Below are 18820 nucleotides of genomic sequence, written 5' to 3' on the forward strand. Positions count from 1 at the left end.
TCTGATAGAATTTTGGTCATGATAATTATTGGCTCATGAGCTCCTTCAAGAAGCCATCGCTATGAACCTTTACCAGTAGCTGTCTCAAACCCATGAGAGCTCTTCCAGTGTAGGTGCACTTTCTTTCCATAGTTGGGTTTCCTGTGACCTTTCATAGAACTTACAGGCAGGTAAGGAGTTATTCTCTGAATCTTGCCTGATTTTGATTACCTCCTTAATTGACTGCCATTGTTACAGGCTGAAAAATAACATTTTAATTTTCCTGTACCAGTGTTAAGGGCACCAAATAAGTTACTTCCTGTGTCCTCTACAGTTGTCATTAGAATCACTGTGTCATTTGGAAAGAGAGACTTCTTTTTGCTCAAGATGCTTTAAAAATAGAAAAACTTGCAACATCAACTTGATTTTTTTTAAGCAACAATGAAAATACTGCATGCAACAAATACATATGGAGCTCTTTTTTGTACAACGGTAGGGTGAGCAAGACTGGTGATGCGTCTTAGTAGGATACCAACTGTTCCCTAAACTTGCATGCATCACACCTTTCATTTGTTTTCTGTACTACCCATAGTTGTGAAGCCTGCAGATGTACACGGTTTCCAACACAGAATTAAAAATGAGGTTACTGATAAAATCGGGCAAATACTTGAAGTCGTGAATGTTGAGGATCGACTGTATTACTTTTTTTTTTTTTTTTTACATTCAGATATCAAAAATATGTAATTTGCCCAAGGAAGCTCAAACTTTTGCATGCCATTTATATGTATATGTGTACAATTTTGTAAATTGTTTATAGGAACTTTCAAGGAATATTCTTACATTCAGATTTCATAACATTCTAGGCACAACAGTATTGTAAATGACTCCCCCAGGTTAATTAATGGTACATATTTTATTTTATATTATTTGCAGTCTGTTTAATATAGTGTATACATTATGCATGTCAGAACAACCAATAGTAGCATTCTCACTCGAAATAGGAATGACTTTTAATGGAATTGAATACGATTGCTTAGGGCTGCACGATAACAGAAAAAATGATTATCACGATTATTTTGCTCAAAATTTTTATCACGATTAATAATGACGAATTTTCCTTTGGTAAATGAAGTCTGTGACCAAAGCAGTGTAGCCTCGGCCAGTTATTCACAGATGCTGCCCTAATCATATTAGCTGCGTTGTCCGTTGTGATGCACACAAGTCTTTCTTCCACCAAGCCCCAAGCGGACATCGCTTCTTTGAGGCCCACTGCAATAAACTCTGCTGTATGGTCTTGTGGGAAAAACGAAGTTTGCAAAAGCTTGCTTTTCATCTCAAACTCGCTGTCAATAAAATGAACTGTCAAGCTCAAATACGGTTCCGCAGTTCTGCTTGACCATAAGTCGGTCGTGGCAGCAAAATATTCAAGGCTGAGCCTGAGAATTTCTCTTTCTATTTCTTTTCGGCATTTCGCATACAGCGAGGGCAGCGCAACATTGGAAAAATGGTTGCGTGAGGGAATGCTATATCTTTTATCAAGTGTTGCGATCATTTTGTTAAACCCCTCACTGCTCACGGTGGTTCTTGGACACATATCCTTGGCTATATGGTACGTGATCGCCTCTGTTATTTCCCGGTGTCTTTGCGAGCTAGGCAGATATGGTATTGCGTTGAACAATGTCCCTGATATTGTTGTCTGTGTTGTGGATGGCTGGTAATTTTTTGTTGTTGCTGTTTGTGCCTTCAGTTGTTGAAATTCTTGATAGTGTACTTTGTGGTGGCTTTTAAGGTGGTTGATGAGGTTTGTTGTGTTACCTTGGGACGTTTGGACGGAACAGGAGCAAAGTTTGCACAAGACTCGTACCTGATCAACATCACATTCCTCGTAATCAAAATAGTTCCAGACAACTGAGTATGACCCCTTTTTAGGAACTAACGATTGCACTTCTGCACCTTCCTCACGTTGCTCCGCCATCATATGTTTATTCTGACTGACTGTTATTGCTGCTATTGACTTCTACTGCTTCAGAAAGCGCTTGCAATCTAGACGCAGTACCGTCATAGTGACGCAGTCCAATCCGTAAACTCAGCCCATAAAAAACAGTTTGGTCTTTATACTGTAAAATTGCGACGATATTTATTAACTGATCGTGGGTCATAAATATCGTTATCATGAGAAAAAAAAGATTAATCGTGCAGCCCTACGATTGCTGATTTTACCCTTTGTATTGGTCCAGTTTGGCCCTAAAATCACAAACAACAGTACTCGTTAGAAATTTAGAATTTTTTACTCTAAGGTACAAACAAGGACACTTTAGCCATTTTCATTTATTTGCTCTGAATTACCTTCTGTAATAGTAAAAGTTTTAGGGTGTTAGAGGGGAAACTAATATTCTTAGACAGCATACTAATTTATAATTTTATTCCAGGCCGTGCATTTCCACATATGCAAAGAATGTGGACAAATGCTGAATAGGTTTTGCGTTCAAGATAAATATAAGTGAAAGTGCACAATTTCCTCTTTATATTAGTGCTTATTTGACGAAACTTAAAGAATTATAATTATGCGGTACTTTAAAGACTTATGAAAGTAAAATTTCATTCCCCTTCTGGAATACCTCAATTAGGACCTGTTCAGCTGATTCCAAAATATATTTCAGTGATGGACAGAATTAGTTTTTTCTCTGTTCTTCCTGATATAGCTGAAGCAAATTTTACTCGATGGTGGACACTGTTGGGTAGCTTCTAATTCTGCTTGCTGATAAGGGAGGGATGCCAATGCCTTTTTTTCTATTCACCAATAAGAAGGCTGCTTGTAAGTTTCACACCTTCAGCATTATTAGCAAAACAAAAATGTTTAATGTCATGAAGACATAAATAGTAACTGGAAAATATCCAATAATTTATATTATCAAGTTAAGTGTGATGTGTGTGCAGACACTTTGTTGTCATTACTGATAACAAAATCCCTTCAGCCAAAACATTTGTGGTATGTAGAGAAGTGCTTGCTTTATGGCTGCTTTAAAATAGATACACAACAGATAACGTATGACTCAGCATATGAAGTACATTTTTTCATATTACTTTTAACTGTAACAACGTGAAAATCCAGAATTGTGTCACTTAAAAGAATCCAGTAATGTATTATTTTTTCAAACTTAATTTAATACAGTATGCACAAAAAAAAATAACTACCATAGAGAAAATAAAAGACCTATTTGTAAATAAAAATTGGTGGTGGGAGGATGACCAACAAATATGGAGGCAATGTAACAAAAACAAGTTGAGTATGGAAAGAGGCATAAAGCACAGAGGAACAGAAAAGGACAAAGGAAGGTTTGAGTTTGGATATTTTGAACTAATTGCCACACCTGAGCTAAGAATTCTTAAATGCAAATGGAGGGAAAGGCATTGGGCAAGGCAAGAGTGATAAATACTCACAGGCGCTTTGGTGTGTCAAGGTGAAAGGCCAGTGCCAATCAGTTGCTGATTAAGCAATGTTTATTGTAAAAAGGTTTACAAAGAAGTAGGTATCAAGACTCTTATTTTAATAATAAGCAAGGAGGATTATTTAACCTCTTGCCAAAGTTTTAATTAGTGGGTCCTTGTATTAAGAAGCTACAAAAGCTACTATATACACAGTTGAATTTTAAAGTAACTATTTCTGGTGTTGTAAATGTATGTTGTGGGAAGCAGCCCGGACACAGACAGATGGACATTATTTTAAGTCCAATCCACGTTTATTTACAATTCAAGTGAAGCACAACCCAGTGCCGCAGCATCAATCACCCCACAAGTCCAGGCCCTCAACAAATGCCTTTCCTCTCTTCAGGCTGCCTCTTTCCTCTCCCAGACCTCGTCCTCTTCCACCCGACTCCAGCCCTGAATGAAGGGAGGCAGCCCCTTTTATTGTCCCCCTGATGTGCTCCAGGTGTGTTCCGGCAATCTTCCACCGACACGCCCCAGCATGGCAGAAGTGCCGGCTGCAACCCCAGAAGCACTCCGGGTGTCTCTGCTCCTCTTCCTCCCAGCACTTCCTGGTGTGGCAGAAGTGCTGAGGTCCAGGGCTCTCCAGGCATTGGGGCACACCCTGGCGGTGACCACGGGCCCCTACAGGGTTGAGCTTCAAAGCTCTGTACCCATGGTCCCCACAGCAACCAGGGCGGTCGCCCTCTCGTGGTCTGGAGGAGGCGGTCCTACGGTCCTCTTGGGTGTCCCGGCTGGGTACCACCCCCAGCCGCGTGCCACAATGTATAAATAGTTTATTTAAAAATTGTTAGAAATATCAGAGGTACAGAAAATTGCTTTGGTTTCCATCCTAATACAGAAACTTAGGGACACCATACTTTAATAGGCCCCATTCTCTTACTTGGAGGAGGATGAGAAATGATCAGTAGATTTGCAACAACTGCCGCCAGCCTCCTTTAAACACGTTGCTTCCTTTACTTTATACTATAATTATATATACTATAATAAAGTACACATTTACAGTACAAATTTATAAATGACTATTGTGATATTTGGTTACTCACAGTCACTCTTAATAATGAAGTTGTGTTAATTCAGGTGGAGTCGCAGTTCTTAAATGGATGGATTGGTTTAGGTTATGGAATTAATATTTATTTGTGACCATAGTTTTGTAGAGGTTTAATGTTGTGTGCTCAGTTTGAATTAGGTTCATGAAAATGAGGCCTATGCAGTACTCTTTTTCAGTTTATCCCAGTATATATAACTGAACTCCATCAAGAATGTAGTGTTTTAGAACTAGTCATATGTAAGAAAAAGCCTCTATCTTAAAGAATATATGTTCAAAAAATCTAAAATATGAGTAGGCTTGTCTGTAGCAGACTTTGAGTTGTCTTAATATGTAGTGAACACTAGTGTGACTAATGTATTTTTTAACTGCTGTGTATGTCTCTTAGCTATTACTTTCATTGTTTTCCAGCATCATTGTTACTAAATAATTATAGAGATGAAGGAAAAAATCTTCCAATCATATCCAAAATTAGAAAACAACCCTAAGAGTGAGCTGTCACCATAGACAAATAGTGGGATCAAACTATTAATATTACAGTTACAGACCATGAATGGAAAGCTACTCTTTAAAATGCAGTTCTCTTAAGTTTGTGCTACAGTTGTGCTTGAAAGTTTGTGAACCCTTTAGAATTTTCTATATTTCTGCATAAATATGACCTAAAACGTCATCAGATTTTCACGCAAGTCCTAAAAGTAGATAAAGAGAAACCAGTTAAACAAATGAGACAAAAATATTATATTTGGTCAGTTATTTATTGAGGAAAAGTATGTGAACCTTTGCTTTCAGCATCTGGTGTGACCCCCCCTTTGCAGCAATAACAGCAACTAAACGTTTCCGGTAACTGTTGATCAGTCCTGCACACCGGCTTGGAGGAATTTTAGTCCATTCCTCTGTACAGAACAGCTTCAGCTCTGGGATGTTGGTGGGTTTCCTCACATTAACTGCTGGCTTCAGGTCCTTCCACAACATTTCGATTGGATTAAGGTCAGGACTTTGACTTGGCCATTCCTAAACATTAACTTTATTCTTCTTTAACCATTCTTTGGTAGAACGACTTGTGTGCTTAGGGTCGTTGTCTTGCTGCATGACCCACCTTATCTTGAGATTCAGTTCATGGACAGATGTCCTGACATTTTCCTTTAGAATTCTCTGATATAATTCAGAATTCATTGTTCCATCAATGAAGGCAAGCCGTCCTGGCCCAGATGCAGCAGAACGGGCCCAAACCATAATACTACCACCACCATGTTTCACAGATGGGATAAGGTTCTTATGCTGGAATGCAGTGTTTTCCTTTCTCCAAACATAACGCTTTTCATTTAAACCAAAAAGTTCTATTTTGGTCTCATCCGTCCACAAAACATTCTTCCAATAGCCTTCTGATTTGTCCATGTGATCTTTAGCAAACTGCAGACGAGCAGCAATGTTTTTTTTTGGAGAGCAGTGGCTTTCTCCTTGCAACCCTGCCATGCACACCATTGTTGTTCAGTGTTCTCCTGATGGTGGACTCATGAACATGAACATTAGCCAATGTGAGAGAGGCCTTCAGTTGCTTAGAAGTTACCCTGGGGTCCTTTGTGACCTCACCGACTATTACACGCCTTGCTCTTGCAGTGATCTTTGTTGATCGACCACTCCTAGGGAGAGTAACAATGGTCTTGAATTTCCTCCATTTGTACACAATCTGTCTGACTGTGGATTGGTGGAGTCCAAACTCTTTAGAGATGGTTTTGTAACGTTTTCCAGCCTGATGAGCATCAATAACTCTTTTTCTGAGGTCCTCAGAAATCTCCTTTGTTCATGCCATGATACACTTCCACTAACGTGTTGTGAAGAGCAGACTTTGATAGATCCCTGTTCTTTAAATAACACAGGGTGCCCACTCACACCTGATTGTCATCCCATTGATTGAAAACACCTGACTCGAATTTCATCTTCAAACTAACTGCTAATCCTAGAGATTCACATACTTTTGCCACTCACAAATATGTAATATTTGATCATTTTCCTCAATAAATAAATGACCAAGTATAATATTTTTGTCTCATTTGTTTAACTGGTTTCTCTTTATCTACTTTAATGACTGAAAATCTGATGATGTTTTAGGTCATATTTATGCAGAAATATAGAAAATTCTAAAGGGTTCACAAACTTTCAAGCACAACTGTAAGTATAGACTAATACAATTTAACATTACCATACTTCCAGCTCAATTAACCCTGCTCATTTTGAAGAATCTCTGCACCCCACTATATTTTCTAATGGCTGTATACATGTTATAGAATCCAAAGCCTGAAAAAATAAAACGATCTCAACATGGCATCTATCTAGAAGTAATGCATCCCTTATTGATCCCTTACATGATATACTGTACAGTCATATGAAAAAGTCTGGGAACCCCTCTCAGCCTGTATAATAATTTACTTTAAACAAAAAAGATAACAGTGGTATGTGAATGTATGTAACTGCTCAAAACTGATTACTTGCAACACCAAATTGGTTGGATTAGCTCGTTAAGCCTTGAACGTCATAGACAGGTGTGCACAATCATGAGAAAAGGTATTTAAGGTGGTCAATTGCAAGATGTACTTTCCTTTGACTCTCCTCTGAAGAGCGACAGCATGGGATCCTCAAAGCAACTCTCAAAAGATCTGAAAACAAAGATTGTTCAGTATCATGGTTTAGGGGAAGGCTACAAAAAGCTATCTCAGAGGTTTAAACTGTCAGTTTCAACTGTAAGGAATGTAATCAGGAAATGGAAGGCCACAGGCACAGTTGCTGTTAAACCCAGGTCTGGCAGGCCAAGAAAAATACACGAGTGGCATATGCGCAGGATTGTGCGAATGGTTACAGACAACCCAAAGATCACCTCCAAAGACCTGCAAGAACATCTTGCTGCAGATGGTGTATCTGTACATCATTCTATAAGTCAGCACAATTTGCACAAAGAACATCTGTATGGCAGGGTGATTAGAAAGAAGCCCTTTCTGCACTCACGCCACAAACAGAGTTGCTTGTTGTATGCAAATGCTCATTTAGACAAGCTAGATTCATTTTGGAACAAAGTGCTTTGGACTGATGAGACAAAAATTGAGTTATTTGGTCATAACAAAAAGTGCTTTGCATGGTGGAAGAAGAACACCGCATTCCAAGAAAAACACTTGCTACCTACTGTCAAATTTGGTGGAGGTTCCATCATGTTGTGGGGCTGTGTGGCTAGTTCAGGGACTGGGGCCCTTGTTAAAGTCGTGGGTTGGATGAATTCAACCCTATATCAACAAATTCTTCAGGATAATGTTCAAACATCAGTCACAAAGTTGAAGTTATGCAGGGGTTGGATATTCCAACAAGACAATGACCCAAAACACAGTTCAAAATCTACAAAGGCATTCATGCAGAGGGAGAAGTACAATGTTCTGGAATGGCCGTCACAGTCCCCTGACTTGAATATCATCGAAAATCTATGGGATGATTTGAAGCAGGCTGTCCATGCTCGGCAGCCATCAAATTTAGCTGAACTGGAAAGATTTTGTATGGAAGAATGGTCAAAAATGCCTCCGTCCAGAATCCAGACACTCATCAAAGGATATAGGAGGCGTGTAGAGGCTGTTATATTTGCAAAAGGAGACTCAACTAAGTATTGATGTAATATCTCTGTTGGGGTGCCCAAAGTTATGCACCTGACTAATTTTGTTATGATGCATATTGCATATTTTCTGTTAATCCAATAAACTTAATGTCACTGCTGAAATACAACTGTTTCCATAAGGCATGTCATATATTAAAAGGAAGTTGTTACTTTGAAAGCTCAGCCAATGATAAACAAAAATCCAAAGAATTAAGAGGGGTTCCCAAACTTTTTCATATGAATGTACATCCTCTTTTTCACCTACCAGAGCAATCTTTGACTCGCAACTATGTAATACATTATAATACGTTAGCTTAGTGTAAATTTGGTTAAAGGGCATTTCCGAATTATGTATTGTCCTTTTTTTTTTTTTTTTTTCCCCTCTTACTCTAAAGTCTTATGCAGATTCAGCAGTGTGAACTGGTTCTTATTCACACATATCCATTTGGAGATGACACTCTTGTATCTGACCGGCCAAGGAGAGAGGTATGCATTTGAGAGCATCACATCAGATCACTGTTTAAGCCATTAATTTAACAGTTTATTTATTTCACCTTAAAGTCTTTTGAGTTTTAGCATATTTAGCATATTTTAAAAAGTTAATATTATAAGCAGTATTTGTCTTCTATAAACCTATAGTATTTTAATTATAATCTGTCTATTTTATAGAAATAAGAAATTGGAAATTTTGAAAAGGATTTTGAATTAGTGCTTAATTATTCACAATGGATTTTATTTAATTAGTGTACTAAATGCATTAATTATTCATTTAGTTATAGAATTTAAGTTAATTTTTGTGTGTGCTTACATCTTAAAACAAGTGTAATCTGTATTTATTTGTAATTAATTTCCAAAAAATCAAAGATAACTTAAAGTATAACAGTAATATATTAAAGACCATCTGATAATAATAAATGCATGTTTTAGGCTGTGATGTGGTCCTGTTACACATACACTTTTCTGTGGCTTGCCTTATGTTTTACTTATTGGCCAAAAACACTGTTTTTTTATTTTAATTTCTTTGAAAACATTTGCATTTGATATGCTCGTACAGGAGGACTAATTTATTGACAAAATAAAATACAACGTGCTTCTAATTGAACACCTCTATTCATACTGTTTGAATGAATAGGTACATCTTATTAAATTGCATGGTACATTCATACCTTTTCCAGAAGAGTGTTCCTTTTTAAGGATGCTATAAAAAGTAAGGATGTGTAATAGTATAAATGACTCCTAATACTATATAATTCATGAACTGGTACACACAACATTTCCCCAAATATATAGTTTAAAATTTTGATTTATCAACAACTATATAGTTTGAACGTTTTGCCTCGTCATTTCATACCATTATTTTCAGTTAATAGACGGAAATATGTTATTTCTGGATAATTTTTTAATAGTTGTCAGTTTTAATATATTGTGTGAATGTATATACTGCTAATGACAAGTATAATACATATAAAATATTGTGAATAACTTTTTTATGTATTTACAGTTTATCTTTTTTATATGTTGTACTATAGTCAGAAAATATAAGCCTTGCCAGTAAAATCAGTATAAGTATTTAAAAGAATATATTTTTATATTTCACATAGTTTAGCAGTGAAGAAACTAGATGAAGTAAGTTATTGTAAATTTAACTAGCTGCTTAACTTGGCATAATGTTTTAATGCTTTCTGTTTAAATAAGCAGAATGAGTTAATTTTGGACAACATGACAGAGCTTCATTCACTTAATAATAACAAAAAATTAACAAACATACTAGAGTATACAGCTTTCTTAACATACCCTCTACTGTAATTTTGGTATTTTATGTTTGTAGAAAATTTTGAGCAAATATTTATTAAAAGCAGCCACCATTGAGGTCTTACATTTACAGCAATTTAAAGTTGTCACCCACAAATATGTATGGTTTTTCATTGTTTTAAATATAAATATGTGATTTTAACCTGGTAGTTAAAAAAACTTTGTTATGTTTTTAATTTCCATCACAAAAATTAATTTGTGACATCTTCCCCAAAGACTTGGAGCATATATAGACCCCCAACCCACATAATTTATTCATATTTTTAGGTTTCTACCTTAGTAGTACATTATGTACATATGAATATTGAAACATGATTCAACATTTACTTATATTTTTTGTTAAAATACTAAGTTAAATATGAATAAAAACATTTTACATGTAGCATTTTCGTGCTTTACATTTTTCTCCCTACCTCACTATGGATATTTTGTATTTTTTTACTATTCAATATAATTAATAGTATTAATAAAACAACTTAAAATTTTTCAATTTCATAAGTAGTTACAGACTTTGTACACCCACATATTTGTAGCTAGAGATAATCATCTTTACATGCATATACTGTATTTGATAGCAATTGGGTGTCTTGTATAGGCAATACATTGCTGATTAGATTAGATAAACTTTATTAATCCTGGGGGGCAATTCAAATGCATACAGCAGCAGAAACATTAAAAAACAAGAATATAGACTCCCAGGACAGATAATACAGCTAATCCTTCAATCGATAGATAAATAAATATAGCTCTGTTTTTTAGCTGATACATTCAGTTGCAGAGCAGAAGTAACAAAGTTTTCATTTAGTTTTAAATTGAGAGTAAATTTACTTGTGAAAAATATGCTAAAATTTAAATCAATTGATTCAGATGGTTTTTCCTTTATGGAATTTTAAAACAAAATCTGTGCAGATCTGATTGATTTAATCAAAGTTTACCTTTTCCGTTGGTTACCTGTGCCTTGTCAAAATTATTGTTGCCATTCTTCCAGATTTCTCCTGTCCTGACCAGTGAAGTACATAGTGTTCGTGCAGGAAGGCACCTTGCAGCAAAGCTAAACATTTTAGTTCAGCAGCACTTTGACTTGGCTTCCACTACCATCACAAATATCCCCATGAAGGTAAGGTTCAGCTATTTTCCTAACTTATCTTTTAGATTGATTTCTTAACTGTTCAATTTTGCTTTTTTTTGTTAACATGCATCATGTCAAAATAATCTTTGTATTGCTTTTCTTTTCGCATCATATTTTCTGTTTTGATAGCCCACATTCAATGTCTGTGACCAGGTTAGTACATTTTACATATAAAAAGGATCATAGTACTGAAAGCTATATTGTTACACCTTCCAACCCAATAAGGCAATATAGCTTGGACATGTTGTTATTGTATATATCTCTCCAAACTCCAGTAACCTTTGTTTCTTAAGTATTTGTCTGTGATCCTTTGTATTGTGCTCATTAGTGACCAATGACCATTTTTGTAGCAAGTACTTAATTCATGTTCTGCCCCCTTTACTTTTTGTAAACCCCTTTGCTATTTATTTTTTGTATTAGAGTATTCATTTTTCCCTTCCCTTTTATTTTTTACGCAGCAGATCTAAGCAGTCAGCTTTTATAGGCTTTTATTATTGTATTGTAACTTGATAAACATTATATAAAATGAAAAACATGAAGACAAGAGAGATTAGATTGAATAAATATTTGTTTTATTTGACATTGTATTAATATACTCATTGCAATGAATTATAAAAAACATGCCTGTACTACTTTAAACACTTAGGCATACTTTAATAAATACCAAGAACTTTTGATTGGGTATCTTAAAAATAAACAGCTGAATGAGAACTTTGTTGAATTGATGAAGTTATTTCTGACCCTATGTGATTTCTTTAAATGTATAATGTACCTGGCATCTACAAAAATATATTTTATAAATAATATAAAAATAATATTTTAATATCCTGAACGTTTAATGTGAAATGTCTAGGAACTGTTTCATTTTCTGCTCTTTGTTTAACCATTATATAATGGCATTATTTTTTACAAGTATTAGTGCAGTTTTGTGCTTTTCAGATTTGTTATTTTTTATAATATGACACATGTGCAACATAAAATGAAAGTATTGTTCCACATGCACAGTGAAACTGATTAAAAAGCTGATCATATTGATCTAACAACAAAAATCATGCTTGGTTGCATGCCTTTTAACTGCTCGCAGCTCCATTCTATAATCTGTTACAGTCTAATCATATAGATGATGCCCATGTTAATGTGTGTCTGCTTGGCATAAGATAAGTCCTCTTGTTAACTGGTAACTGTGTTTGTGATATTGCAATTGCATCACAGAACTTACAGAATTGTTTGTTTTCTTAAGGTATTTCAAATTTTGCTACTTTCAGCACTACATGCTAGCAGCATCAAAGTGCATTTAGACTGCTGTTGCATAGCTGTTAAGTATCTATGTTGAACATATTTGCATTTACAGATTTTTTAAAAAGTTGCTATATATGGCATCCCTGATAATATACCAACTGCACACTAGGTTGACCTTTATAGTGTAATCTGTGCATTAGGCCAGGTAAAAATGTGGGCTCTTTTTGTGCCATCATAGATATCTTTTCCATTACTTATGGTAAAGATGCTGTTGACAGAAGTGTATGGATACAAGAGAAGTTAAGAGTAGTTAGAATAAGATGTAATTAATAAATTGGCAAAATGCAATGGTTGGTTTGTTTCCTATGAGCAGCGCCTTTGTGAGCAGCGTCTTTGTAACCGTATTTCTAACAGTACAAACAAAAGTTTTGTTTGCTTGAAGCATTATGCATTTTCAGCTTTGTTACTTATTGTTATCTGGAGTGTCATTTTTTTCAGATTTCATTTTCAAACTATAATATAAAATTAAAAAGTGTAAATAATATTTAGAAAGTATAGAACTATTACTATAGTGTACTAGTTTTCTAAGAATATGCTGTGTGTTACGTCTTTAGCCTGGATTTAAATATTCAGACTAACTGAGTACCCTTCTGTCACCTTGGTGGCACGCATCGAACATTCTTTTTTACTTTTTTTTTTTTTTCCTTTTTAACCTTCGGTTTTTCTGAATAGGATTGCCTTTAAGAAACTGACAATGTAACTGTTGTCAGTGTGTTTGTATATTTGAAGGATATGAAGAGAAAATCTTCAAAGTGTAGTCATTATCCCAAGGTTGATACTTGCTAGAATCTGTGCTGGGTAACTTTAAAGTTCTCTACAGAACTACAAAACACAGGTGCATTTGATAAATTTGACATTTTAAAAGATTTTACAAAAAAATTATATTTGCAAGACTAAATAAATAGCAGCAACTGTAGATACAGCTTGTTTGCTTTTTTTTTTTGTTTTTGTTTTGTCCTACACTAGACTGGCTTTCTTCTCAAAGCTGGTTACCACCTTGATCCCTGCTACCTTGTACAAAAAACAGGTCTGGAAACAATATGTACTGTGTAATTCTAATTTAAAAGGTAGGCAAGGTAATATATAATTAGTGCAGAACATATGTAATAAAAGAAACTAAACATACAGTGCATACATGTAGAAAGAGAAATTAATATACTGTATATATAAATACACAAACATTTAAACACATTTAAAAGTATACAAGAAATAATAATATTCAGAAAGACATATACAGGGTGGAAATGCACACAAATGATTGTTTATATATTAAACAATCGACCGGTAGATCGGAAAGGTAGTGCAGGTATATCGCGTTGCATTAAAAAAAAATGTTTTAAACATTAGTGTATCCTATATCCTCCCTATGGCATTTGTCACTTGATTGACATACAGGGCGGCCAGTCTGAGATCTCTTTTCTTCTAACACACGGGTCATCCCACATGCACTATCAAATGCGCGAGCTACTGCAAAACTCCAGCTGTGATCTAGTTAGCCTTCCAATTTATATCGACTAAAGAAGGGATTTTAAAAAAAAATTGTTTGGGGAGGGTATGGGCTGGCTGTGGAATTGGAAGAGGATTTTTTTTCTCACAATGTCACAATCGAAGTGCGTTTGTCTAATCTGTCAATCTATCATTGCTATTCCAAAGAAGGAAAATGTGGAAAGGCACATTTACATATATTGCCTTGATTCTTGTAAGTCTAAGCATTATCCTGTGATGAAGACCCCTGGCAGGGGTTGAAAGCTCAGGAATACAAACTACTTTATGATACGTGATTAATTTTTCTCCCTTTGTGGATCTCCAGCTGCAAGTATGCAAACTATATCACAGACCTTCTCTTCCATTCAAATATATATATATATATATATATATATATATATATATATATATATATATATATATATATATAAAATATAGCATTTTTAATGTAGGTAGATCATTTCGACCTGGTCATTTTAAAAGTAGGTGGCAAGCCGAAAAAATGTGGGTACCCTTGGAGTAGAGGATAATCTTCAATAAAGGTTGTTCATGTAGACCAAGCTGATCTTTTCAGTTTTGGCAAGACAGAGTTTTGTTTTCAGCATGAAAAGGTACAGCTTCACAGACGCTCATCTTTTTCCATCTTCCTGTTAAGGAATTTTTTTTCATGGTGTCTGATCAATAAATACAATACTTACAGTTGATTATGAATTCAGAAGATGTATGCAACTCATTCTGGGGGATTTTTAATAGATGGACTTTCAAAAATTGAGCTTTTATTAAAATAAACTTTTCTGCCAACCAGTTAGATGCTCAACAGATGGTACTGTTTTCCTTTCTGCCTCAGATTTGAGATGCCTAGTCAAGACGCTGCACCTGTCAAAATTTTGAAAGCCGAGGTGACTACAGAACATTGCAGAAAGAAGCAAGGAACATTAAATTTACTAGGGTTTGAAAAGAGGTCCTAAAGTGTATATTATATAATTTGACAAAATCTTTTACATCGATAGTTTTTAATCCAAACTGGCTATGGCCATTTGTTTTTTCAAAATGTTTACTTTTTCAAGGTAGCATCGGGCCATATTACCTTGGATAATTGGGGTTCTACTGTTAATAGATGCTAGATAGATAGTTGCTAGATAGAGTACAAACAGTTCAAAGAATTAAACAGCATGAACTGTGATTTTCTGTCTTACATAGATAGTAACTACACTGTAATTAATTTTTAATTAGAAACTGTTCTGACTGAGCAGTTCTGGCAAAATCAAAGTCATTGTCCCTATTAAAGCATTATTTTTATTCTGATTCAATTTTGATTCTAATTCTAAATCTAGTTTTTCATTTTAAAAGCATAGTTTGACAAGTGAAGTATATGAGTAACATAAATAATGTTAATCAGTTCTTGCTGTTTGAAAGACACTTTGATTTAAAAGGATGTAGTATCCAGGACAATGTGTTAAATAATATGATTCCCTCAAAATGCTTCATTGGTACTTAAGTTAAAGTACCTGGGCATAGCTCAGTACCTACCCTTGCTGTCAGTTCATTTGCCAGCTTTTAATTATCCCAGGTATGTGCTGGGGATGTGTCCTACACCTGTTACTCTTGAGGTTCTACATTTTTTCAGGCTTGAATTTTATTGATCAAGAAAGACTTGCAGTAAAAAAATGACTTGCAGCACCAAGGTATTCCAACCCCAAAAAAGTAAATACCAAAAAGTATCCTATTACCATAATGCATTCATGTGTTCTCAGAAGCAGTCAGTATGTATGAGAGCTGATTTCAGCAGTCAGGGATCTTTGGCATCAGCTAAGTATTGTCCAGTCCTATCTCAGTTCATCTTATGGGGTGCAATGGTGCACCACTACTTCTGTAGAGTGTTGCTTTAACAGGAACAACCAAATTAGTAGGCATAATCCTAAGGTCATGCGAAAAGACAATTTTCCCTTGGGGGATTAATATGGTGTGTAATACCAAAGATTCTGCTGTGAAAGTGATAATAGGTTCTGAAATGAAATAATGACATCTGCCAAAGTGCCAGACTACTGTAATGAATGCCAGGTGTCACAAATGTACACTTAATGTACATAATTGAGTAAAACTTAATCTTACTTATTACTAGCCAGTTCTGCCTCATTACAGGCAAACTGTGAAGGCTCCAAAGTGTAGGTTGTGTGCTGTGAGTTTGGCTATACTGCACATACTGTATGTGAGATGCATTACAATCTTTTAACTCGGCATATGACCTTAACATTTAAAAGCAGCACACCTACTGAAAAAGTTGGCAGGCAGTGCTTTCTATACTATTTGTTTATTAGGATTTAACATTTGTTGTACGTTTTATAAACTCCAAGTGGCTTCATGTGTGAAACTCACTTCATAACTTAAGTATAAAAAAACTTGACATGGTTTAGTGCTGGATTAATAAATGTAGCAGAAGAACAAGAATAAGAATGCATTCTTTAAATTTTAGTTTAAATCTGCAAATATAAGGGCAGTGCAATACTTACCTCATACACATTGTGAAGTATTCTGGTATACATATTTTACCAGACTGTACTATACCAGTTTTTAGGACTTGATTGCATGGTTTAATTTTCTTGTATAAGTTGCGCGAGACACAGCAGTATTATTATTTTTATATAATAGGTCTTTGTATAGAAATATTACTCTTGCTAGCTTAGAAACTGGTATCAGTGTGTATTTAAAAATATACAGAACTCTTACTGTGTAATATGTATTAAGTGACAGGTTGGTTGTACTTAATATTCTGGCCAAAGTATTGATATAGGTAGGTAAATGAGAAATATATTTTTTATTCAGGGCAAATGAATTTTCTTAAGTAAAAAATATTTTTTGTTTAATAAATGTGTTTAATTGATTTTGTTAGTGAGGGAAAAATAATTATTTCAGTATGTTTAAATGTATATAATATTTATCTATGCAGTTAAAAATTACATTGGACAGAGTCCTTTATAGTTCTCAGTGTTCTTGAGTATGTCTGTGTAAGCTTTACAGATTCTTTAATACAGATTTGCTATAAATCTGCCAGATTAGATGGAAAGTGTCAGTAGCTAGCAGTTCTCAGGTCATTCCACTTTAGGAGCTATTGCGGAACCATTCTAGAATTCTAGTTTTTTTTTTTCTTCAAGCCATTCCTTCGTATTTTTTGCTGTGTGCTTTTAGTTATTGGCCTGCTGAACAATTAATCTTCACACTAAATGTGTACCCATAGAAGACTGAAACTGGTTCTCCTCAAGGATTTCCTGTATTTGTCTTAATTCTTGTTGCCCTTGATAGTAGAAAGCTTTTCAGTTCTTATAGCTGAATAGCTATCCCAGGCCATGATGCTGACACCACCATGCTTGACGGTGAGGATGATGTTACCTGGTTGTTCGGATGTATTTGGCTTTTGCCGAACTTAAAACCTTTTTTCTCAGGAGACCAATTTTGTCTGAAAAAGTTCTTTCCAAATGGTTTTAGATTTTGTAACATGTCTTTTGTAAAACTCCAGATCTGATTTAATGCTGGCCTTTTCTGTAAAGCATTGAAGACATAATTGATTTCTATACAGATTGTCCTGTTTCAGCCAAAAAATTCTGCAACCCTGTCAGTACTTTAACTGGCTTCTTGGTAACGTATTTAACAAATGCTGTTTTTGTCTGGTTGCTCTTTTTCGTAGGACATCCTAATTTTAGTGTTTGGATAATATTGTTTTCCTCCTAACAACTTCATCTCGAAGTTTCACGGGGAGCTCCTTGGTTTTTGAGACAGCAGGAGTAATCTGATTGGCCATTTACTATTTTATTTGACTTGCATAGTCAGTGCTATTTACAGTGCAATCATAGATTTGAATGCAGATGGATTTGAAATGAACACTGGTGTATCTACATGAGGTTTTTAGTATGATTTCTCTAGAAAATTGAAAACTTTATTTAAAATTGTTAAAATACAGGGTTGAATTCTTGTCAATTAAATCATTTTTAGATTTAGATTTTTAATAAAATTCTGGATATATCTAAATATCCAGAACTTTACTTCATTTTAACATTATAACGAATATTCTTCTAAAGGAGTAGAAAAACCATGTTTTAATTTGACTTTGCAACATAGCAACAAGAGAAATAATCAGCAGGGGTGATTATTGTCTTAATGCATTATAAATGAAATTATTCTCTTATTAACTTGATCAGTGCCAGTTGTGTTCTAATAATAATTTTTTCCATTTTAATGAAGAGATACCATAAGTGTAGAACTCCCTTTCAAAGTTTTAGGCTTACTGATTTATCTATTAAATGCCGTAGGTTAAAAATAAAACACAGTCCTCCTTTTAATGTTAGTATTATTTCTTCAGACAGCTGTAAGTTGAGTAATGAGAAATAATTTACTTGTGTTAGTGGCAGAATTAGGGAAAACTATCACCTTCTCATATTCTGACATGTTTTTTTCTTAATATTGATAAAGTTAAATATACATTGCATAGTTTAGTTTTTTGTTTACACAATATATGCCATTCTGTATTAGTGTAGCTAAATTAATTTAACATATTTTAAATATTCTTGGTAATGTTTATGTATATTGACATTCTAAAGATGGCCAGCATTCTTTTTGTTATTGTTAATACATATTTTTATTTTATTCTTGTCTTGTAAAGGAAGAACAGCATGCAAATACATCAGCTAATTATGATGTGGAGTTATTTCATCATAAAGATGCTCATTTAGAATTCATCAAAAGTGGTAAGCACGAAATACAGACATTACAAATGATTGATTTCATTTTACCACAAAAATCCAAACCTAAACTTGATTCTCTTTACGATAAAAGGGAATCAATTTTACTTTAACGGGATTCATGCTAAAATGTAAACAGTTAACATTTTTAAAATTGTAATTGTGGGAGAAAGGAAAACATGGAAGTGCAAGCAAGTCAGTGATTCCAAAATCACAGC

At 34.6% G+C, this 18820-nt stretch overlaps 1 protein-coding gene across 1 annotated transcript in view; it reads left to right on the top strand.

The window, feature by feature from the left end:
• The window catches only part of ints13 (integrator complex subunit 13), a 57095-nt gene that overhangs the window by 12081 nt on the left and 26194 nt on the right, over window positions 1-18820 (top strand). Inside the window, exons 6-8 of the mRNA XM_028815494.2 lie at window positions 8540-8630; window positions 10945-11073; window positions 18524-18608. Coding sequence (XP_028671327.1) covers window positions 8540-8630; window positions 10945-11073; window positions 18524-18608 — 305 coding nt within the window. The remainder of the gene's footprint in view (window positions 1-8539; window positions 8631-10944; window positions 11074-18523; window positions 18609-18820) is intronic.

The sequence above is a fragment of the Erpetoichthys calabaricus genome, chromosome 1, assembly GCF_900747795.2.
Source record: "Erpetoichthys calabaricus chromosome 1, fErpCal1.3, whole genome shotgun sequence".
Lineage (NCBI taxonomy): Eukaryota > Metazoa > Chordata > Cladistia > Polypteriformes > Polypteridae > Erpetoichthys > Erpetoichthys calabaricus.